The sequence below is a fragment of the Ovis aries genome, chromosome 7 (assembly GCF_016772045.2).
Source record: "Ovis aries strain OAR_USU_Benz2616 breed Rambouillet chromosome 7, ARS-UI_Ramb_v3.0, whole genome shotgun sequence".
NCBI classification, from domain to species: Eukaryota; Metazoa; Chordata; class Mammalia; order Artiodactyla; family Bovidae; genus Ovis; species Ovis aries.
The window spans coordinates 35,861,200-35,886,564 of NC_056060.1; the positions used below are offsets into that span (position 1 = coordinate 35,861,200).

Genomic DNA, 25,365 nt, shown 5'->3' on the forward strand with positions numbered 1-25,365 from the left:
AGTCATAGCTAGTAACCAGAATTTTCACCTGTGACTGTAGACTCTGTCAAGTACCTGTGCTCTTTCTATCACTGTTAACACAGTTTATACTTAAGCAAGGTCCAGATTCAGTGAACGTCCAATCCTCATGTGAGTGAACAAGAGGAACGATGGTCTCTGCTGTTGAATAAGTCTCAAATGTTCCCCTACTGAAGCTGCTTCACTCACAGATCACCACAGTTCTTACATACTGAAACATTAGAACAGTGTCCTAAGTGCTTTTTCTCGCCTGTCGGGTTTTCACACTACTTCCCGTGGGCCAGTCACAGAGGAAGTGCTGTGGGCTGAGCTCAGAAGTGTGGCTGAGCTCACAAATAGCTGATGCGTCCAACTTGACCCTCACTTCAGATCTTTTCCCATCTTCTAAAGGTGTCCGAAGCTAAAGCCTCCCAGACCAATCTGGTTTAATTGGTAATTCACTGAAGAACGTAGGTAAAGACATGCAGTCTTGGTGCCATGACAGCTTAGATAGGAACTCCATCAGCTCACTAACAAATCCCAGATCTGTGGAGCATACTGAGAAGACATCCCCACTTTCACTGCAGCATTGTGAGCAAGCTCCCTGTGGTGCTGTGTCACGTGCTATATAGCATTACACCAAGGAATCCCCTCAGAGAAGACAGAACCAAAACTGCCCCACAACATTAGAACATTCTCTGTAACATTTGTAAGGCCTTTAACTTACCCTTCCCTTGTAGCTCAGTTGGTAAATAATCTGCCTTCAGTACAGGAGACCTGGGTTCGATCCCTGGATTGGGAAGATCCCCTGGAGAAGGAAATGGCAACCCGCGCCAGTATCCTTGCCTGGAAAATCTCATGGACACAGGAACCTGGTGGGCTGCAGTCCATGGGGTCGCAAAGAGTCAGGCACGAATGAGCAACTAACACTTACTTACTTACACTTAACTTAGCCAGTGAAGTGAAGTGGAAGTGTTAGTCACTCAGTCGTGCCCAACTCTTTGTGACCCCATGGACTATAGCCTGCCAGACTCCTCTGTGCATGGGATTCTACAGGCAAGAATACTGGAGTGGGTTGCCATTCCCTTCTCCAGGGGATTTTCCTGACCCAGGAATTGAACCCAGGTCTCCTGCATCGCAGGCGGATTCTTTGCTGTCTGAGCAGCCAGGGGCAGGAGGAGCAGTGGCACAGTGAGGAAGACTACTTTCCATAAGAAGTTATAGAGATTTTAGTCATTTCAAAGATGTAGAATCTTCTGACATAACTTTCTTGCCTGAATGCAAAACAGGGGCTAGAGTCATATCAGCAGTTCAGGGTTCTCTGTCACCACCCCCATTCTCAACTTCCGGTTATGTAAGGATGCGTTTGTGGCAGCAGCACACTTTGTTCATTTCTCCTAACTACACTGATGGGATGGTTAGCCTTTCTTCAAAACCTAGAGCTGCTTCTTATACCACTCATCTCCTTCTAGAGGAATTTTCCTCCCACCCAACTTGGCATCTGTGAGACCTTTGAGTTCATAGCTCACGGTACCCTCAAAGTCATAGTTCCTTGACTACTGATCCAAGTCTCCCAAACTTGGCATCCTTTTGTAGCCAAGTTTGAAAGCTTTTCATGGGAAAATATGGGATAGCATTAATTTATTTCCTAGAGAACCAACCACTATTTGCATGTGGTTTAATAGCCAGTACCCAGCCAGCATCCTGTATTCAGCATCAGCAGAAGTAGGTGGATCCAGGAAATCCAAGGAGTTCACAAGAGACCCTCCAGGAGTCAGTAGCCCTAATATCAGCAGCCAGGTCGCTTCCTTTAGCATTTTTCCTGTCACTTGCTCTTTTTCCTACTTGTCTGTAATACGTCTGGCCCCAGAGAGCTGCAGCTGTCCTGTGGTCAAGGCAGGAATTCCTTTCCATTCTTGGGGAGGTTCAGTCTGCTGAGTGAGTGAGTGAAGTCACTCAGTCGTGTCCGACTCTTTGCGACCCCATGGACTGTAGCCTACCAGGCTTCTCCATCCATTGGATTTTCCAGGCAAGGGTACTGGAATGGGTTGCCATTTCCTTCTCCAGGAGATCTTCCCAACCCAGGGATTGAACCCGGGTCTCCCACATTGTAGGCAGACGCTTTTACCGTCTCAGCCACCAAGGAAGATTCTCAGTCTGCTGAGCACCTTAACAATCCACTGTCTAGATGACACATGCCGAGGCAGAGTACCTTAAGACACTCAGAATACCAATATGGGCCAAAGTGCAGCTTCTCAGTGCAGCTCCATACCAATGGAGTGAGTGGTGGACCCTCTCACACGGCTTCTTAGAAGACTATTGGTGAGTTTTTTTGTACACACCTCTCTTTGGATCCTGAACATGAGGGACAGTGCCGTTCAGGTCAGGTGCTAGAACCAGAGCCCACCAGATCTGTATGCCTTCAAAGAAAAAGAAGCCGTAATCCAGGGAGACCCACGGGAGCTTAGCACAAGACAGCACGTGACTCAGAAAGGAGCTGAGGAGTCAGACAAGCAAGGGCAAGTGATCTGGGATGTCAGCAGCACGGCTCCCAAGACCAAGAACTTTGAGGACCTTGTGGAACAAACTCCACGTTCAGTTATTGGAATTAACAGGGCTGTGCAGGAAATCCACATACTCTGATCTCAGGCAAATGCATGCACGTGTATGTTTGGGGAGATCACCCTCAAATTCTGAGCTGAACTTCATTTTAATGTATTTTTAATGTCCTCCTTGTCACTTAGAATTGAGATGACTAATAGAAACTTAAGGTTTTGTACCCTCTCTGTTTGTTAGAGACAACAGAGATTCATATAGTAATTCCTAAAGTTGCCTGAACCTTGTATCCTGCTCACTGCATAGTCAGGGAGCCACCACTAGTGGTGGTTTCTGGGATGAGATGGGTGTTTCATGGGAGATTTCAATAAGGATATGGTATGGGTATAGTCTGGAGGTTTTTTAAAAAGCTGCATACATCCACTTGTTCAAAATGATAACTTTTAATTTCAGGTTCAGAGAGACAGAGCCCCAAGTCTAGGAGGATCACATTCAGCTCACAACTGCAGTTTTCAGATTCCACTGATGAGGCAAACACAGCCCTCTTAGTGCCTGCCTACCCCATCCCATTAAAACTCTTAAAGCAATAGCTTTGTTGTCAATGTCTGTTGTTAATTTTTCTTCCCAATTCCCTTCCCCCAACCTGCCCTTTTATAAGCAACTAGGAGACAGAACCAAGGTTCATTTAACTTTTTTCAGCTGATACTGTCATAACACTGGGTGTCTCAACAGACATTTCTTTCTCACAGTTCTGGAGTCTGGGAAGCCCAAGATCAAGGTTCCACTCCTGGGTGCTGCCTCCTTTCTGTACAGTTGACCCTTGAACATATAGGGCTTGGTGGTGCTGACATCCCCATGCAGTGGAAAATCCAAGTATAATTTCACAGTTGGCCCTTAGTACACATAATTTTGCATCTGCAGGTTCAACCAACCAACGACCATGTGGTACTATAGTTTTGTTGTTGTTGGCTGCCCCACTCAGCATGTGGGCTCTGGGGTCTTAGTTACCTGACCAGGGATTGAACCTGCACCCCCTGCAGTGGTAGCATGAAGTTTTAACCACTGGACTGCCAGGGAAGTCCCTATAGTATTTATTATTGAAAAAAAAATCCATGTATATGCAGACTCACACAGTTCAAATCTCTGTTGCAGGGTCAACTGTATATTCACATGGTGGTGGTGATTGTCATTCAGTTGCTTAATCATGTCTGACTCTTTGCACCTCCACGAACTGCAGCACGCCGAGCTTCCCTGTCCTTTTCTATCTCCCAGAGTTTGTTCAAACTCATGTCCATCACTATGCCATCCAACCATCTCATCCTCTGTCGCCTCCTTCTCCTCCTGCCCTCAATCTTTCCCAGAATCAGGATCTTTTCCAATGAGTCAGCTCTTCCTATTAGGTGGCCAAAGTATTGGAGTTTCAGCTTCAACATCAGTCCTTCCAATGAATATTCAGGGATGATTTCCTTTAGGATTGACTGGTTTGATCTCCTTGCCATCCAAGGGATTCTCACTTCAGCACCACAGTTAAAAGCATCAATTCTTCGGCTCTCAGCCTTCTTTATGGTCCAACTCTCACATCCGTACATGACTACTGGAAAAGCCATAGCTTTGACTATACAGACCTTTGTCGGAAAAGTGATGTCTCTGCTTTCTCATATGCTGTCTAGGTTTGTCAAAGCTTTTTTTCTAAGGAGCAAGCATCTTTTAATTCCATGGCTGGTGGAAAGAGAGCTTATTCTCTCTCTTCTATAAAGGCAGTAATCCCATCATGACTTCACCCTCGTGACCTCATCAAAACCTAGTCACCTCCCAAGGCTTCATCTCCAAATGCCATCACATTGAGGATTAAGGTTGGCTCAGAAGTTAAAGCGTCTGCCTCCAATGCTGGAGACCCGGGTTCGATCCCTGGGTTGGGAAGATTCCCTGGAGAAGGAAATGGCAACCCACTCCAGTATTCTTGCCTGGAGAATCCCATGGACGGAGAAGCCTAGTAGGTTACAGTCCACGGGGTTGCAAAGAGTCAAACACGACTGAGCAACTTCAGCTTATATGAATTGGAGGGCTGGATGAGGCAGGGGTGGGTTGGGAGAAGGGAGAAGATGACACAGTTCAGTCCTTAGCAAACATTAAGTTCCTGGGACACCATAATGTTACAAAGCGAACTGAAGTGTCGCCTGTGTGTTGATGCTAAGTCAAGACACCTAGGTCTTTAAGAAAAGCTGGTTGCAGGTTCAAATGCCTAAATTTTCACATAGGATCTTATTTCTTATGATATAATAATCAGATATTTGACAAAGAAGCTTCCAGAAGAAAACATTAAAGGTGTTATCAGTAAAGTGTTGACTGTTTTTTTAGAACTCCTTTTTCCCTACTATTATTGATTTTTTACTTTCAGTCAAAATTTGACCTGGATTGAGAAACAGAGAATATATACTTTTGTGACATCAGAGAAGGGAAATTTATGTTGTCTTCTGAAAGTGAAAGTGAAGTCACTCAGTTGTGTCTGACTCTGTGACCCGTGGACTATAGCCTACCAGGCTTCTCCATCCATGGGATTTTTCAGGCAAGAGTACTGGAGTGGGTTGTCTTCTGAGTATACCTAAAAAGCACTGCTGCTGCTGCTGCTGCTGCTACTGCTAAGTCGCTTCAGTCGTGTTCGACTCTGTGCAACCCCATAGACAGCAGCCCACTAGGCTGCCCCATCCCTGGGATTCTCCAGGCAAGAACACTGGAGTGGGTTGCCATTTCCTTCTCCAATGCATGAAAGTGAAAAGCGAAAGTGAAGTTGCTCAGTCGTGTCCGACTCTTAGCGACCTCATGGACTGCCGCCTACCAGGCTCCTCCATCCTTGGGATTTTCCAGGCGAGAGTACTGGAGTGGGTTGCCATTGCCTTCTCCGAAAAAGCACTGCTAGTGAGGCTATTTGGAACCGACCTATGTCTTTTACCTACTTTCTGTTGCTAATTTTTGCTCTTTTATGACATAAATGACCATTTGGCAAAATATTTGCTTTGCAGTCTATTTGCAAATTTTCACCAGAGACAACACTTCTAGCATCTTTTTCAAGAATGCAAGGAAATCTCTGAGCACCTCCATGAAATTACCCCTTGCATCTTCATCTAAGCCTCATGTAAATGAGACTTTGCCCAACCAGCCACCTCCTCAGCTGATGAGGAACAACTGCCACTTGTTATCCAGGATTATTTCTGCAGAAATGGCCAGGAACAGGCAAAATAGTTTAGAATCTATCTAAGCAATCAGAAACATACCTGGACAGGCTAATTGTCCTTGGAGACAGGCTAATATCCAGTTTAACTTGCCAGTGTTCTGCATAGACGATCAGTGCTTAGAATAAACCAACCAGGTGCCACTGAGGAAGGAGCAATAAGTCCCCTACAGCTATTTTAATGAACTCTTAAACCATTCTCTGAATCCTGGGAGGTCTTGACCAATAGCTGGGAAAGGTCCTTGCTCACTCTTCTAGGCCTTTACGTTAGCTTTCCTTACAGTGTAGTAGAGAGACCTAGTGCCAGAGGAAAAGCAAGATCTACCCATCAAGGAGAAGTTAATGAGGTCATAATTTCCCTTGTTAATACCCACCACCATTTAAATATGTGTTCTAGGGCTCTTCTGTTAACTCAGTCACAGTCTCTACTAGTACTGGGTGAAATTTTATTTTTTTAATTTAATATAATTGTGATAAATCTGCTGCTTGAATATACAAACAAGGGTGTTTTTACCAGTGATTTTTTTTATAATTTGTCTATTTTTTTTTCTTCTAACCAAAGAAATAAAAACTAGACTTATGGATTGTAAACTACCAGGTTTTATTTTTATTGAGTATGGGAGAAATAAGATAGGAAATGGGAATTTATACTCTCCAGACTACAGAGGTGAGCCTCAGTGAAAAACCAAGTAGAGACTTGTAGTACTAAAATGAACTTCCAAAATGTATTCCTTTCTCTGATAATTTATTTCACTTTCTCTGGTAGGAGAGATTTACATATCTTAAATGTTTCTAAGGGAGCAAAACCCATGCTTTCTCACCTTATTTAAAATGTTTAAAAGTTTTATGTGTCTTATTTTCCATAAATCCATCTTGCTGCAATTTTTATTGCTCTTATCTATGTTCAATTCAGTTCAGTTCAGTCGCTCAGTCGTGTCCGACTCTGCGACCCCATGAATCACAGCACACCAGGCCTCCCTGTCCATCACCATCTCCTGGAGCTCACTCAGACTCACGTCCATCGAGTTCATGATGCCATCCAGCCATCTCATCCTCTGTCGTCCCCTTCTCCTCCTGCCCCCAATCCCTCCCAGCATCAGAGTCTTTTCCAATGAGTCAACTCTTCACATGAGGTGGCCAAAGTACTGGAGTTTCAGCTTTAGCATCATTCCTTCCTAAGAAATCCCAGGGCTGATCTCCTTCAGAATGGACTGGTTGGATCTCCTTGCAGTCCAAGGGACTCTCAAGAGTCTTCTCCAACACCACAGTTCAAAAGCATCAATTCTTCGGCGCTCAGCCTTCTTCACAGTCCAACTCTCACATCCATACATGACCACAGGAAAAACCATAGCCTTGACTAGAATCTAACTTCTGTAACAATGTATTTTTCATCATTTTAAATCATTAATAGAGATTCAATAATTTATTTGGATATTATTTTAAAATAAATGTCCAAACAAGTCTCTAGAGAGCAGGAATGTTTAGAAATTCTCAATGTTTTAGATAGAAGGATATAACACTCATGTCCAGACTTTTTGATGGCCAAGTTTTGGTGGAAGAATTGGGCAATAACTGGCAGTTAAGAAGCCCAAGAAAGTGGTTTATGAACTGTCACCCACAGAGCCCTGAGGTTTCCGTGGAGGTGTCTCAGGACTCAATGCAGGGAGGAGAGGGGGCTCAAAGGTAGAGGCTCTGAGCTTCTTTCTGCTGTCTTCAACCCAAGTAGCTTTACTTATTGGACTTCTGAGAGTCCACTACTGTTAATTTTTTTAAGCCAGTAAACACAGATTTAAGGTCTAAGGAAATGAAGCTATGTTGATGATAATATGGAATATGTTGATAATAAGAGATAAGAATGAACCTGGATATTAACTTTGAAAAGAGTTACCTATTGGCAAAATTGGTTTGCTTAAGTTAAAATGAAAACAAAATGGGGCTTTGACACTGATATATGTGTTTGCTTGCATAAGATCATATGAGAAAAGCAGAGTTATTGCTACTTTTTCTCATATAATTAGGATTCTTTCCTAGGTTGTAGCCTCAAGAACAGAACATTCCAGAAGAGTCTCTGGTTTAAAACATAAATTTTAAAAGAAAGTTATTTTACTAAAAATTGGAGGATCTCTGCGTGCATAAACTGCATTCAATATTTGTTAATCACACATAGGCAGACAACCTGTGTGCCCTCTGCTTAGGATGTTCTTGCTCCATTTTTGCCTATCCAGAGTCCTGCTAATTCCTGAAGGCCCTGGTCAAGTCCTTCTTCCTCCAGAGAGAGGCCCGAGACCCCTCTCCTTACAGTCATCAATATTCCTGGCACAGCACTGTCCTTGTCCTGTCTCAGTTCAGTTGAGTCGCTCAGTCGTGTCCAACTCTTTGCGACCCCATGAATTGCAGCATGCCAGGCCTCCCTGTCCATCACCAACTCCCAGAGTTCACCCAAACTCAAGTCCATTGAGTCAGTGATGCCATCCAGCCATCTCATCCTCTGTCGTCCCCTTCTCCTCCTGCCTCCAATCCCTCCCAGCATCAGGGTCTTTTCCAATGAGTCAGCTCTTTGCATGAGGTGGCCAAAGTACTGGAGTTTCAGCTTTAGCATCATTCCTTCCAAAGAACACCCAGGACTGATCTCCTTTAGAATGGACTGGTTGGATCTCCTTGCAGTCCAAGGGACTCTCAAGCGTCTTCTCCAACACCAGAGTTCAAAAGCATCAATTCTTCAGCGCTCAGCTTTCTTCACAGTCCAACTCTCACATCCATACATGACCACTGAACTTATCATAAAATACTTTATAGTTACTACATATGTCTTCCGTCTCCTCTAAATTGCACTCTCCCTGAGTTTAGCCATCCTTTTCACAGCAATCAGCACATTGCAATATTAGATTCCAAATAAATGTTAGCTGAATTAAATTTGAGAGACTAGTGGAAATATATGTCTAATTTGGGAAAGAATACATACTCTAATAGGATTTCAGTCTTACATTTGGACACATTTTCAAATCTTAGAATCCTGATGGCATACTTCAAGTAAATCAGATATACAAAAGAACAGTAAGCATATAAGCAGTTTTACGTATGATTGGGGGTGGAAGAACGGGGGAGGTATTGGTCAAAGTGTACAAACTTCCGACTATAATATGATGAATAACTTCTGGAGATTTAATGTACAGCCTAGTGATTGTAGCTAATAGTACTCTATTATATACTTGAAAGTTGCTAAGAGAGTGGATCTTAAATGTTTTCACCACAAAAAGGAAATGGTAATTATGTGACTTGATGCAGATGTTAGCTAATGCTATGGTGGTGATCAGTTTTGCAGTTTATAAGTAACAAATCAAGGAGTTGAACAACAAACTTATACATGTCAATTGTTTCTCAATAAAGCTGGGGAAAATAATTACTGATGACTACTGCATCATAACCCTATTTTATAATAAGAATGTCTGTAAAAGGACTCACAGCCTATTTACCACTTATACTTGGTCACTCATCAGTGTCCTATCACTGCTTAAGTTCCCTGACTATTTCCTATACTCTCAAGAATCAAGGTTCCAGTAACATCATTTGAGGGATTTTATTTTGCTTTGTTTTTTGTTTTTGATGCTGATTTAATATTCTTCCAGCTTCCTATATCTTACTCGCATCACATCATATCTGTTCTGCATTACCTCACACCACCTACCCTTCTTAGCTTTTCATTTAACAGACATTGTAGTAACAATACATGGGGCTTCCCAGGTGGCTCAGTGGTGAAGGATCCACCTGCCAATGCAGGAGATGAGAGTTTAATCCCTGGGTCAGGAAAATCCCCTGGAGGAGGGCATGGCAACCCATTCCAGTATTCTTCCCTGGGAAATCCCATGGACAGAAGAGTCTGGCGGACTACAGTCCATGGGGTGGCAAATAGTTGGACGTGACTGAACCGGCATGCACGTGCACAGCCCTAGAACACGTAGGAGGTGTTTGTTTCTACTATAGGTAGAGCCAGGCAAGTACATTTATAGACTAGAAGGCCTTTTCCTTCATGATTGCCATTGTTCACCAATTAGCTTGCCCTGTAATAATGTAAACATAGTTTTCTAATTATTGTAATTTGTAGAACTGACCTAGGTAAGCTGTTGGAACTAATCTCATGTATGTGTTTCCAGGTTCCACTCCTGGCTGAAGTTTTTGGCATAGAGGGAAATATTTTCAGACTTAAAATCAATGAAGAAATACCCTTGAAACCCAGGTATGAAGTTACTGATGTCCTCACAAGCAAGCTAACCACTGTAAGGTAAGCCAAGAAACATGCTACCTGGAATATACCCTCAATATGTTCTTCTGTCATACCTTGAGTAGCAGCTTTTGTATGAGTCTCATATTTTGTGTTTCAAAGATACGACATTTGCAAAGTTAGTTTTCAGTTATTTGGGAATAAATTTATCCATTTTAACGTTATCCATTCTGTATTCTCTTCCTCTGCCATTTGACTCATCAGTACTTATTAATGAAGAGAAGCAGAGCTTCTGATCTCTTCTCTCCTCCCCACAAAGTAAAAAATTTGTCAACCAGACTCTGGGAACAAGCAGGAAAGCTATTTAATTGACTCACTCAGATGAGCAGCAGGGCTCCAGGGATTGAAGGTACTAGCTGAACTCGCAATGCTTACAGTCATTTATACAGTTAGACTGGCTCACTTTTAATTAACAGCAGTCTCAGAAGTCTAACATGTAACTTCACTTAGAGTCAGAGATAAATTAATAATAAGTTTCTAGGTGGAAAAAAAGTCTTTGGGGATTAAAGGATTTTTCATGTACCTGCGGAATCTGCCTCAGTTCTTAGCACATTTTCCTGTGATATTTTAACTTGGTTCTGTCTGTGGGTTTGTTATTTTCTCTGTATCATTACTCTAAGGGAGTATGACATTATGCCAGATGCTTTAATTTTCACTACATCATTATCATAGTTTTATGTGGATTATTTTTCCATGAAAATCTAATAAGTAATTAATAAATTATAAGGGTAAATTAATCCAGCTATGGTAAACTATCATAAACTTAAAATATATCACTGAGCCACTACTATATGCCAAGAACTTAGGAGACACATGAGCACCCATGGCTGATTCATGTAGATGAATGGCAAAAAGCACCACAATATTGTAAAGTAATTATCCTCCAATTAGAATAAGTAAATTTAAAAAAAAAAAAGACTCTTCTCAAGGCTTTTCAGTTTAGCAAATGAGAGTGTGTGTGTATGTGTGTGTTTCTTCTTAGTCACATTAGTTTTTACTCTCCTGGATGGTTCATTTTACTAGTAGATCTTTAACATTTTTACATCTGTGTTCATAAGTAAAATTGGTCTGTAGTTGTTTTTTTTTTTTTTCCTGTGGTATCTTTGCCCAGGTTTTGGAGTCAGGGTGATATTAGTTTTGCGTAGTAAATATGTTATATTAATTTTAGTTTTGCTTCTATTTCAACCTCTTTCTAGAGGGCTTTTGGCTACTGTAGTAACCAGAAAGCTAAAAACTGCATTTCTCCATTTCCCAGACTCACATGTAGCTAGTTTCTGGTGTATTTTAGGTTCCATCGAGTTATCTGATTTCAGAACCGAGTTTCCCATTTTGCTGGTATACATTGGCAGCTATAGAATGACTCTAGAGCCACTAGTTAGGGCAGTGGTTTCTTAATCTCTGGATTGCATCTAAGATGGCATGATCCTGGAGTCCAGCCATTGCCACACTGACTTCTGTTTACCCAACTTCCTGCTTCCAGCTGAGAGAGAAGTTCTGTTGGTCTACAGTTATGTGGTATTGTCCTAGGGGTCATTACTGGGCACTCAGCCAGGAACCAGCTACTTCAAAACTTCCATGATATTGTAAGCTCATAATTCCCCCATATTAAGTCATTTCCTTTCTGCTTAGGAAATGGCCAGAATTGTTTCCATTATCTACAGTTGAATCTTAATTGACATAATTGTTGGTATCAGAAATGAATATAAGTAACAGATCCTCAGGGATTGAAACATGAGCTTAATTGGCTGATCTAGTTGGATCTGAAGGTAGTGAGGTTTTCTGAAGGTAGTGAGGTTTTCATTAGACAATGCAACATTAGTGTTTGGGGCTGAATGCTTCCCTCCCCCCCATATGTTGATATGTTGAAACCCCAAGTCTTTATACCTCACAACGTGACTGTTCAGAGATAGGGCCTTTGAACAGGTAATTAAGTAACAGTAGGGTCATTAGGGTGGGCTCTGATCCAATGTGACTGATGTTCTATAAAGAGGAGATGATTAGGATACAGATAACACAGAAGGATGGCCTTGTGAAGACACAGCAAGAGGATAGCCCTCTGTAAGCCAAGAAGAAAGGCCTCAGAAGAAACCAAACCTGCTGACACTTTGATCTAGGACTTCCAGCCTACAGAATTGTGAGAAAATAAGTTTCTTGTGTTTAAGCCACCTAGTCTGCGGTAGCAGCTCTAGCAAACTAGTATAACTAGCAATAAACCACAGCATTCTCTGGCAAAGTCACTTAAATTACTACTTGTGGTCACCTGAAGTCGTGCCTATTGAAAGTGTGGCTCTGGCAGACCAATCGGCATAGCCCGATTATCATACGAAATTCAAAATGCTGAGGTGGCCCAGTTGTTACTAATTTCACTGAAGAACTTAAAGAAAACAGTAGTTTCAGGCTTTTAAATTCTTAGCTCAAGATATTGTCAGAAACCTAATAGGTTTCTATGACCATCTTACACATCTCTTATAGAGTCCTTGTAACTATAGAGTCCTTATAGCTGACAGTTAGATACAAGGTTAGATTCTATGGTTTGCTGAATTGAAGTGTAAGTTGAATTCAGAGCTTTATCAGCTCTATGAATTTAGGGCATCGACTGTGAAAAGATAGGACTCCTCAAAATTGAATAGCAACATCTGGGAACATTTGGATAACTCTGAGTACCTAAACCTCAGAATTCCACCGAGCCTCCCAGTTCAGCTAAAGACTCACCCTCTCCTCTGATGAGGCTGGCATCACCTTGCTGAGACACTCCATGTTGACCTCACCTGAAATATACTATGCCAGGGGATTCCAGTGCTCCCTATGCTTCTCTCCTACCCACTTTCACTGCCTCCAGATCCACTGTCAGAGTCAGACCCCAACATTCCCAGGGAGCCAATTACAGTCAAACCCAGGAGGTGCCTAAAGAATTAGAAGATGTTATATTGGCAAAAACCTCTGAAATAGGCATGGCAATGGTTTCTAAAGGACTCCTAGACTGGAAAGAAGCAACATAATTTTAGGATCATGCTAAATTTACTGACATAAATTAGAGAATTCAGATTTGATATGCTATCTAGGACAGCTGAAAGAGCTTCTAATTATTTGCTTGATTGGCTAAGTATAATCTGTAGAGTCAGCTATGGACTCTGCTGAATGAAGCTGAGATACCAGAAATTCCTTGGCACGGTGTAGAAGAAATGATTCATAGACTTAGGGAAATAGAAATGTTGAAGTGGGTATGTCATATACAGCTACCTCATCTAGCCCCTAATTCTGTTCTCCAAAGAACCCCAAAAAAACTGCCTTCACTGAGAAATATATTGGTGAGGGAACACTCGGAAAACATTATAGTGAGTGAATGTCTTTTCTGAGCTACAGACGATGGTGGAAACGGTACCATTAAAAGAGGCTCCCTGGTTTCCGTGGAGATCATGAGACTCTAAGTAGCAAAGTCAAAGTAGCAGCATTTAGTTGTTGGAGACAAGGAGAACATGTTTCCTTAACGTGCAGCAGGGTCTGTGTGGTACTCAGAATGGCTCAACCCTCAGGGCAGTGAACAGTATGTCAAAGAGTCCATTAAACTGAAGTAGATGGGCTAAAGTCCTACTTGATAGACTAATCAAAAGAATTCTATTTAGATTTGATAAACAGTGAGACACAATCTCTCAATCAATGGAATTAGTTTCTAGAACCCAAGCATCTTTCTTGAGGAGAAGGCCTAGAATCCATGGAGGAAGATTTTGCAAGGATATAATAAGATTATAACCTGTCCCTTCTAATCCTCCCTAAAGAAGCCTGTGACCATTTACTAGGGTAACTATGCACTAGAAAAAGAAATATCTAGACCTAGGGTTTTAAGTGCTGCCTCTGAGCTTACATAACTCCTGGGGGATCTAAAACATCCCAAAAGTCTACCTGTCAATTGGGGGCTGATGGAAGCAGGTGATAAAGAGATAAAAGTTTGACCTTTCCATCTCACTGTGGACTGAGTGGATAATAACCCAATCTGTGTTATTTCCTCAGTTTCTCTATGTATGGTTAGAATGAGAGAAGGAAAAGAAAAATGTTTAGTCTATGCATCAAACTTTTTTCCTAGACTGTCCAGACCAAGGTAATAATAATGGTGAGGATAGCCAACATTTACTGAGCACTTACTATGTGCCAGGCACTGTGTGATCTCATTTACATGTGTGGTCTCATTGAATCCTCAAAAAGCTATGTTTGTTCTCGCTTTTATCATTTCCACTTCACAGATGAGGAAACCACGAACTGGAAAAGATTAACCTGTCCAAAGTTATACACCTAGTGTATGTTAGAGCTATGTTCAATCCAGCGTTTCTGACACCAAAGCTCACACTCTGAATTACAGCTTTCCACTGCCTTGGCATGCTATGTCACATGAATATTGATTTACTAATTTGAACTGAGATTTTCACTGAGCCACATAAACTTAGAACAATTTATTTTTCTCTCCCTGCCTTGTTTTCCAGGCTGACTTCTTGCCCAGGGGATACAGGCAGTCTGGTGCTGGCAAGTGGGAAAGGAGATCTGAAGTGTCACGTCACGGCAAACCCATTCAAGGTCGACTTGGTATCTGAAGAAGAGGTTGTAATGAGCATAAACTCCCTGGGCCAATTGTACTTTGAGCAGCTGCAGATTCCTCCCAAGCAAAGGTATTTTTGCACGTTACTTAATACATACAGAACTTAAAATCTAATTGTGACTATATCTCCATAGAAAATTGGTTTGCTTTATTTGTTAGAATATTCTGAGAAATTTCATCTTGTCACCTGGACAGACTAATGCAGGCTTGATGACAAAAGTTATTCCCAGACATTTGCAAAGGTGATACTCTTAACATATCCTATATTTTTGACTGATGACTTTCTCTACCCTACCCCTTCTAAAAAAGGATCCTGTTAACTTGATAGATGTTAATGTGAACTAACAGAATTTCACTTTATCCCCCTTACAATAACATGAGTTACCTTAGACTTGAATAGTTGTCTAGGAATTTTCTGGAACCAACCACTTGATCAAAGCTGTTTGTGTGTGGGTCACGTGAGTTGGAAGATAGTTGTAGAAGGAGATTTTTCATCCATTTTTACCAATATTGTTTTTAAATCCTCCAGTCTGTAGTTCTATTTTTATTCAAATAATGAACATCTTACATGAATTTCAGAAAGCATTTAACACAGTGATTTTTTCCTGAGTCTCAGCTAATTTCTATTTTTAAAGTTTATTGTTAAAGTTTTTATTTTATCACAGAAATGTGTTCATTATAGGGTAAATAGAAAATATTGAAAAGAAGAAAAAATTAAAATACCCATAATCCTGCCACCCCTACTGTTAGTACCTTATGAATTTAATTCAGTTTACTTTTTTTTGACTGAAAATACCATCAGCATAACAAATCCCTGTGTGCCTGTTATTTATATTTTGTTATTTATTTATATTAAAAATATTAATTTTAAAAGCATTTTTCCTTTTAATAAACTCCTATTATTTTGTTTTAAGGGTGATTTCTAAGTTGGGCTTTTTAATAAAGCCCAGTAAAGTCCGCCTCACCATTTGTCCTTTGAGCTACCTAGTTTCATGTTTTAAAGTAATCAATGTTTCCAGTTTTCTATGTATCTTTCTAATTTATGCCTATTCAGTAAAGCTAATGTATTCTTTGTTTTTTCCTTTCCTGACACAAATGATACACATTATTCTGTACCTCCCTTTTTTTCTTTAGCAATGTGGCAGTTTCTAACTTCTTTAAAGCTGCTACACCATTTCTATTATATGGTTACACTATGATTCATTTAGTAAATCCCTACTGGTGGACTTTAAAACCATTTCTGATGTTGTTTTACAACTACTTCATGAATAACCTTGTATGTGTGTTATTTTGCATACATGCAAATATATCCATAGACCAGAGTCATAGAAGTATAATTTTTGATCAAATGGTTTGTACGTCTGTTGATAGATGTTTCCAAATTGCCTTCCATAGAGGTTGCGTACTAGTTTATATTTCTATCGTTTTAATTTATATTTGTGTTAGGAAAATCAGATTATCCACCTAGGGGAAAAAATATAAGTTAGGGCTTAACCTCAGACCATTTAGCAAAAATGAATTCCAGGACTTTCCTGGTGGTACAATGAATAAGAGTCCACCTGCCAATACAGGGGACACAGGTTTGATCCCTGGTCCAGGAAGATTCCACATGCCGTGGAGCAACTAAGCCCATACACCGCAACTACTGAACCCGTACTCTAGAACCCATGAGCCACAGCTACTAAGCCGGTGAGCCATAACAACAGAAACCCATGCCCCTAGAGCCTGTGCTCCACAAGAGGAGAAGCCACCACAGTGAGAAGCTCACATACCACAGCAAAGAGCAGCCCCGGCTTGCTGCAGCTAGAGAAAGCCCAGGCACAGCAATGAAGATCAATTGCAGCCAAAAATTAAAAACAAATGATTTAAAAAATTAATTCCAGGTAAATAAAAATTAAACACACACACACACAAAAAAATAAAAATAAGAGAAAGTATAGAATATTTTTAATTGTATTAGTGTGATAGAAACTGAAGAGCTGTAAGGAAAAAGATGGATTTGATTACTTAGAAATTTTAAACTTTATTATAGCCACAAAAACAAAATACAAACAACAACAAGAAAAAAACTTGAACAAAATGAAAAGGCAAGAATCTGTAATTTCCAGTTTGGCATGTGAGGAGCTCAGAAGTTGCCACAAACAAGAATGAAAAATCAAAAAATAAAATTACTCAAAATATAATATAGTCCTAAATGTAAAATCTAAGACCATAAAACTTCTAGACAAGAACATCAGAAAATCTTGATGACCTTGGATTAGGCAGAGGTCTTAGATATTACACCAAAAGCATGATCCACAAAAGAAGAAATATGGTAAAATGAACATAAACAAAAGTAAAGTGCCTGCACATTCAAAGACCATATGAAGAGATATGCAAAGATAAGTCATAGACTAAGAAAAAATATTTGTAAACATATATATGATCAAGAAGTTGTATGTATAATATAGAAAGAACTCTCAAAATTTAACATGAAAATAATAGATTTAAACAGATATTTCACCAAAGATGTACAAGTGACCGATAAGCACTTGAAAAATATGTCCAATGCCATTAGGTTTTAGAGAATTGCAAATTAAACAACAGGGACATACTACCACACATCTATTAAAATGGCTAAAGTTTAACAGGACAACTGTATTGTTAGAAACATGACTGGAGAGCGAGAGGCTTTGATAGACATTGACTCTTGAGCAGAGGTATTTATTTGGTACTCTGTGACTTAGTGGAACCCTGCAGAAGGGAATTCCTGCCATTTAATTATTTATATTGCTTCTTCCTGGTGGCTCAGATGGTAAGGAATCTGCCTGTAATGCAGGAGATCCGGGTTCAGTCCCAGGGTCGGGAAGTTCCCCTGGACAAGGAAATGGCAATCCACTCCAGTATTCTTGCCTGGAGAATCCCATGGACAGAGGAGCCTGGCAAGGCTACAGTCCATGGGGTTGCAAAGAGTCGGACACAACTGAGCGATTAACACTATACTATATTGTTAATGTCAATTGACCAAATAAAATTATGTCCTTCATAGGCAGTAGCTGAGAAACTGATACTGGGCTTGGATATGTTAAAAAAGCAGTTTTTTTTTTTTTTTTTTTCTATAGACAGGATGAGCTGAAACCAGGGAACAGTGAGTTTACTAGACAGGAGGAACATGGCTATTTGAAGTAAAAAATTAATCCGCAGCATCATAATAAACAATTACTACTGATCTATATATTCACAACAAAATAATGTCACAACATTTAATGAACAGCACCTAAAAATAGACATAGATGGACAAAAGTTCCTTGATATAAATGGTAGCCTAGACTTAATATCCTGTGCATCCTTGGGAGTCATTATTGGAGACCAGATTGAGATTGGTCTCTGGCAGAATGTTGTCCCCTGTCTATTGAACTTTCATGCTGCAAGAAGAGGTAAAAGCCTTATTCTAAGTACAGACAAACTTTGTCCTTGGGTAATATCCTAAAGGGGAACCATAATTTACATGCAATCTAGTGATCTTCTGCTGTGAAACATGTTTAATTTGCCTTTTTCAATGTATTTGCCTGTCTTAGACACTTTGAACAAGGAAAGGAAAAATAAACAACCTCTGAACTCTGATCTTCCATTGCTTTTGTACATTCCGATTGTGAAATTGAGGGTAAGGATGTTCAAAAGCCCATGGGAAATTTATATGTCTTCAGAATATTGTGCCTATTCTAATATGATGAGCTTTTAAAACACTTTTCTTAGAACAAGAATCCATTTTTGTAATTGTATAGATACTTAGCTAATTTTGAATGCTGCTGATGGCATAACTATGTTTTTAAATCCAAAAATATATTCTTGTATGCCACATTAAGATGCTCTTTCATATAATAAAGATTTTCTTTTTTACTAACTCATTTCAAAGAGAAAGAATTTTACTTGTAAGTAAGCTGTTTTTCACCTAAATATCACAAAACAATTCTTTTTTCCTCCAATAAATGAGAGCATTATGAGCTTTTAAAAAAGAAAAAAAATAGAAGTAGTTTTATTAATTTCAGAAAGAGCTTACTTCAAAACAGGGGAAGTTATTAGGCATAAAGAATGTCATTCCATGATGATAAAGGGGTCAATTCCCTGAGAAAACAACAGTCCTTAATGTGTATGTACCTAACAACAGAGTATCAAATACTTAAGGCAAGAATATAGAACTGCAAAGAGAAATAGATGAATCCACTATTATACCTGGGCTTTCCTGGTGGCTCAGCTGGTAAAGAATCCGCCTGCAATGAGGGGAGACCTGGGTTTGATCCCTGGGTTCAGAAGATCTCCTGGAGAAGTGAATGGCTACCCACTCCAGTATTCTGGCCTGGAGAATTCCGTGGACTGTATAGTCCATGGGGTCGCAAAGAGTCAGACATGATTGAGTGACTTTCACTCACTGTTATAATTAGAGACCTTAACACTCTTCTATCAGGAATGGACAGAGCCATCAGAGAGAAAATCGACAAGGACATGCTGGTGCTAAGTCACATCAGTCGTGTCTGTCCCTGTGCGACCCCATAGACGTCAGCCCACCAGGCTACCCCATCCCTGGGACCCAGGCAAGAACACTGGAGTGGGTTACCATTTCCTTCTCCAGTGCATGAAAGTGAAAAGTGAAAGTGAAGTCGCTCAGTCATGTCCGACTCTTCGCGACCCCATGGACTGCAGCCTACCAGGTTGCTCCATCCATGGGATTTTCCAGGCAAGAGTACTGGAGTGGGGTGCCATTACCTTCTCTGCAATAAGGACATATTCTAATTCAAAAGCACCATCAATCAACTGGATATAATTGACATCTATAGTCTCCTTCATACAACAACAGTAGAATACACATTCTTCTTAAACTCACATGGAACATTCACCAAGACCATATTTTGTGTCATAAAACATACCTTAAGAAATTTAAACAAATAGAAATCATACTGTGTCAGCATGATTTGCATTAATTTAACGCAATTAAACTAGAATTCAACAACAGAAAGCTGGAAAATTCCAAAATACTTGAAGATTAAACAACATGCTTCTTAGTAACACAAAGAAGAAATCTAAAAAGAAAGAAGAATATTTCAAACTAAATGAAAATTAAAATACAACTTATCAAAATTTGTGGGATGCAGCAAAAGCAGTACTTAAAGTGAAATCTGTAGCATTGAATGCAAATATTAGAGAGACAGATGCGTTTGAAGAGAGGCACAGAGGAACTCCAAAGGAACAAGTACTTTCTATTGTTTATGCTCACTAGTGGGTTCACAGTTATTCACTTTAGTGTTAGTCTTTAAACTCTGCACGTACATTACATACCTTCTATATGCATGCTGCATTTTACACTAAAGAAAAGATTATTGTATAATGAGTATAAATAGATAATTTACAGAATTATAAATAACCATTTAATGTATAAAAAGGTAGTCTGCATCACTTATGGTATAAATTCAATTTGAAATGCATTATCTTTTCTAAAATTTTAGATTGGCAAAGAGTTAAAAAAAAATTCATAAAATCCAGTATTGTTAAGAATGGGAAGAAATGAGCCCTCAAATAAAACTAATAGAAGTTATAATAAGTTGTCACAATCATCTGGGAAGATGATGCATCATCTTGCTCCATACTAGGGTAATACTGCATGAGAGGAACTGTGTTTTGTCTTGCTTATGTTAGGATTATGAGCGTGTATTACAATAAAAAACTGATTAATCTATTTTTAAGAGTTAACAAGAAAATTCAAATCTGTCTACATTTTTATAAGATATCAAGCTCTTGGTAATGTTCACCATTAATATTTAATTTTGTAAACTTATTTTTATAATGATGTTATTTTTAGTAAGTTAAAGGATATAACGTATGGGGGTCTCAAAAGTTCAAAATGAAAATCTTTTATCATTGAGCAAATAACCTGGGTCAGTCGTGCCATGAGTGAAACAACTTTTTTACATTACAGCAGAGCTACCAAGAAAAATGAGGAGGATGCATCCGTTGACACCACTCAGGTAATCTACAGAGAGCAATTTATCTTTTTAAAACCTTTTCCACTATTATCATCATTATACAAGTATAATGGGTCTGTTCTCCCCTTGTACAGATGGGTAGTTGGTCAATGCTCTACTGTATATAAATGGGACCTCCTGTAGGCCAGGCACTGTTCAAGGAGTTGGTGGTATATCATCAAACTAATCTAATTCCCTCATTATCATGGAGCTTACGTTCTTCTAAGCCACATTAACCTTTTTAGACTTTAAGAACAAAGAAAAACTGTGGAAAGGTCTTCAGCAGAGATGCATGGTCTGATATCTGTGTCTAAAAGATTATTTTGTCTTAATTCTGGAGATTGGATGTTCCAGAAACCTCTTACTCCAAAGCCACATGCATCTTCAAAGGGTCTCTGACAGTAGCTATGGTCATCAGGAAGGTGGAAAACATTTCCAGTTTAATAATACAAATGCTTCTTCCTCTTGAGAACTGACTGAAACTGACCCTTAAGAAAAACTAACATGGTTATTGTGCCTTCACATCTTTGCACTAATACATTAGACCAGCTTTGGGGAGACCTCTAATCAGACAGCTTAGGCAGTGGTTTTGAGTCAAACACCCCCTTACAAGAATCTGATGAAAGCTATGAACCATCTCTGTAGAAAAAAAATTTTTTTGTCATACTATTTGAGGGAGTTCACAAACTTTAAAACCTGTCTAGACCTCAGAATGATAATCCCTGCATCAAGAATTCAGGCGTAATTTTAAAGAACCAAACACACAACACACAGACTCACTTTACAGAGGCTTTTATTATAAAGAAATAACCTAGAAACAGGAAAATAGCTCATTTTTTAAAAAGAAATGTGCTTTTTATATACACACACAATTCTTTTAAAACTTTTCATTTTACCAGAGAAAAAGAGACTTCTGTAAAGCTAGGACATTCATCGCTCTAGGTCAGAAGATTGCAAACCTGAGCAATCACCATCCCAGTTGACCTCTCTACCCAGCATAGGAACACAATCAGTAGTCTGGCTAATTGGAGCTGGTGAGAGAAAGTGCTCATCTCAGCCAAAATCTTTGCTTAGAGTCTCTCAAAAGAGACCCAGGTTATTTGACTCTAAATATTTTGCTTTACCTATATAAAAACTACATTTTTCAAAGTACTTTCCCATTATTTTAGCTCTTGTAAAGATATTCATGTCAAATGGTGTGGCAGTTCCTAAACAATTAAACATAGAATTACAACATGATCCAGCAATTACATTTATGGATATATATCCAAAAGTAAAAATGGGACTCAAACAAATATTTGTATACCTATGTTCATAGCAGAATAGTATTCATAGTAGCCCAAAGGTAGAAACAATCCAGCAACCCAAGAGTCATTGACTGATGAATGCACACACAAAATGAGGTATGTACACACAAAATGAGGTATGTACACACAAAATGAGGTATGTACACACAGTGGAATATTATCCAGCCTTAAAAAGGAAGGCAATTCTGACACATGCTACAAAATGGATGAATCTTGAAGACATTATACTAAGTGAAATAAGCCAGTCACAAAAGGACAAATACAGTATGATTCTATTTATACAAGTTATCTAGAATTGTCAAATTCATAAAGACAGGAGCTAGAAAAGTGGTTGTCAGGAGCTGAGGGGAGGGGAGGTGGGGTGTTACTGTTAATGGTTGCAGTGCTTCAGTTTGGAAGGTTGTAAAAGTTCTGGAGACAGATTGTGATGTTGGTTGCACAATAATGTGAATGTACTTAACGCCACTTAAAAATGGTTAAAATGGTAAGTTTTAAGTTATATATATTTTATCACAATAAAAAATATATTCATGTTAGCTGTAGATCACAAGGATTATTAATGGCATTTATATAGAACACAGATCTAATTTAATATATTGATATCACAAATTGGTCTTTTAAAAGATGAACTCATTTCCTAATCAAATAAATGTGCTATTGTGGTAACCACATGTGTTGCAATATATAGCCTTAGTTTGCTACCTTTTTTCTTTTTTGTACCAACAGGAAAATCAAGAGGAACTGGGCCTGTGGGAGGAGAAATTTGAAAATTTTGTGGATGTCAAAGTTAATGGTACAATTAAAATTGATGTAGTGTTCTTTCCAAACAGTTCTTTCCAAAACAGTTCTTTGCAAAATAGCCAAAAGTTTCTATCTAAAAGTCCCTTGAGCTTTGACACCTAAACACGTGACTTTTGTAAGGTGAACAGAAATCTCATATTTGGGACCACTATTCTTCAGTAATGCATTGCAATAGGGAAATAGTGAGTGTATGACTTGTGGGGAGTGTAAGAGAAGTATAGGCCTCATGAAGCTTCTGGTTTCATAGAGGGACCTAGGTCAGCATATTGCTTGCACTCTTCAGTGAATCAATTGCAAATTCTACATTCTGTTTTTGTGAGAGTCAAGTGATGAGAAACCCAGCTCATTAGGTCCAACATTTCAAGCCAGTGGTTCTCAACCTTTTCCAGGCCTCCCTACTATTCATGTGAGTATCGAGTGACCCTCTATGACATTTCTCACTACGCTTAGTGATGAGGGGAGACTTAGGGAATGTAGGTGGCAGGGAGGGAATTTGTCTCTTTAGGAGATAACTTTTCAAATACTTGGGGCTTGTTTAGTTGGAAAAAATACTCACTTTTCTCCTTCTTCCTCCCTACCCTGTAGAATAACAGACCTTCTCTTAACTCCTTGAGAATCTCTGATCTAGCATCTATTTCTATAGCCTAGTATAATGATCAGGACTGACAGTGTAGCCCAAAGTTATAAATAGGGGAGCCCTAAGGCTCTCCTTTATGTAACATTATAATCCTTTCTGTATCTTATCTATAGCAACCCCTTTCCTTAAACTCCTCCAAATAAGGACCGTTTGATGTCAAATACTTTTACCCAAGAGTAAATTTAAATCAATGTTCTCTCTCCTAGTTACTTTCATTTTTCCCATATCTCTAAAATAATTGTTAAATAAAGGACTTTATCTTTGGCTAAAAGAAATTTTTGTATCTACAGTTACAGGGAAGGGGGTGTATATTGAGGAGCTAGGGGAGGTACTCCTGGTGCCCTTGACCTCACAGTTCTTGTATGCAGTAAGAATGAACGATCAGGCAGAAGACACGCAGCCTTTCAGCTGGCAAGCTTTAAAAGTGCTCACTACCCTCTTCTTCCTAAAGCAAGCAATTATGCAATATAGTTCAGGAAAATGTAGGGAAAAAATCTAAAACTTTGTAATCATATTTTACAGATAGAAAAGAAATATACTGTAAATGTGGGAACACAGAGAACTGTAGCACACAGCTAAGAAAACATGACTAATAAGTGACCAGAACTTAGCCTTGTGCATTTTTTGTATCCCCACAACACCTGAATACAACAAAGTACAGAGAGTCAGCATATGTGATTGATCAGGGCGCACTCAGGTCTCTTGATCCATAGTCTAGTCATCTTGCTAGTCCTGTAGTTAACTGAATCTCATTAATTGATTGTCCCATTGAGAAGCAAAAGTCAGTCACTCTCCTGGTCCCTGTAGGTCCTGCCTCCATTGGTTTGGATTTCTCTTTGCATGGTTTTGAGCATCTCTACGGAATCCCGCAACATGCTGACTCACACCAACTTAAAAACACAAGGTAAAGTGAAAAGAATTCTTACAGGAGGCCCTGGTTTCTGGACTGGAAAAGTTTGAAAATAAAACATGTGCGATACCTGGGTCAGTGCTAATATGTGCCTGGCCTTTCCCTCTTTGATACTGCTTGTAGAGCTTTAAGAATTTCCCTTTAATGATCACTCAGAGCGATGGTTTTCAATTTTTATTTTGTTTTGCAGCAAAAATTAGACAATTATAAAAACTGTAATGCTGAACTTAAAAGTATAGAAGACATAAAAACATGGAACTGAGCAACTGAGCATGCACACACTCATGGTTGAAGTAGCAGGAAGACCTTCGTTACATCACCTTCCTGGGTTTTGCTTTTGTCTCTCAAGTCCTTTCTGGGGAACCCTGGGAAATATACAGTGACCTAGAAAAAGGCTTTTACTAAAAAAGGACAGTGATCCAGAGTGGGAAAGTGTGGCATCTCATATCACCTTGGATTCCCTTGGGGAGATTATTTCCAACTAACACCATTGACCAAAAAATGCCAGAGGTATCAGACGAAGAAGAAGCAGAACTGAAGGAGTCTGGTCAAATTTGCCTGGTTCAGATGCTGTTTAGATGATAGGTAGACATGGTGACAAGTGAATCAGAAACTGTGTTGCTCTCACACCAACCTGAGCTCCGTGCTTCCTACCTCAATTCAGTTCCTAATCTTTCCTTACTCAGCACTGTGGAGGCATGTTAGGACACTATCGTTTTGTTTTAGTGACAGAGAAATACTCACCAAATCTGTCAATTTAGTTTTTACATGCTACTGTGGAAGATTCATAGGAAACGGTCCTCACCTCATAAGAGATACTCAGAAAAGATATCTAAGATATGAGATACGCATGCCAATAGTAGCATGAAGAAATGCCAAAGGAATCAAAGGAGGAGGATCATATTCAGCCAGATTGAGTCAGGAAACCTTTAAAAAAGTGGTCAAGAGTTGAGCTTTGAAAGATGTATAGGACCCAAGTCTTTGCAGGGGAAGTAAGTAAGTGTTAGTCACTCAGTCGTGCCCGAGTCTTTGCAACCCCATGAACTGCAGCCCAGCAGGCTCCTC

At 39.5% G+C, this 25,365-nt stretch overlaps 1 protein-coding gene and 1 long non-coding RNA gene across 15 annotated transcripts in view; both read left to right on the forward strand.

Annotated features, from left to right (window-relative positions):
* The window catches only part of GANC (glucosidase alpha, neutral C), a 73,219-nt gene that overhangs the window by 5,280 nt on the left and 42,574 nt on the right, over positions 1-25,365 (forward strand). For 10 of the 14 annotated variants that reach the window (XM_060419122.1, XM_060419126.1, XM_060419124.1 and 7 more), the window contains 5 exons: positions 9,934-10,061; positions 14,537-14,719; positions 20,600-20,648; positions 22,679-22,745; positions 24,198-24,294. In XM_060419122.1, coding sequence (XP_060275105.1) covers positions 9,934-10,061; positions 14,537-14,719; positions 20,600-20,648; positions 22,679-22,745; positions 24,198-24,294 — 524 coding nt within the window. The remainder of the gene's footprint in view (positions 1-9,933; positions 10,062-14,536; positions 14,720-20,599; positions 20,649-22,678; positions 22,746-24,197; positions 24,295-25,365) is intronic. The other 4 variants (XM_060419123.1, XM_012181279.5, XM_060419127.1 and 1 more) reach the window with 1 other exon arrangement.
* On the forward strand, positions 25-3,142 carry LOC121820065 (uncharacterized). The gene is made up of 2 exons (XR_006060524.2): positions 25-2,319; positions 3,007-3,142. It is a non-coding gene; the product is annotated as an uncharacterized LOC121820065 (long non-coding RNA).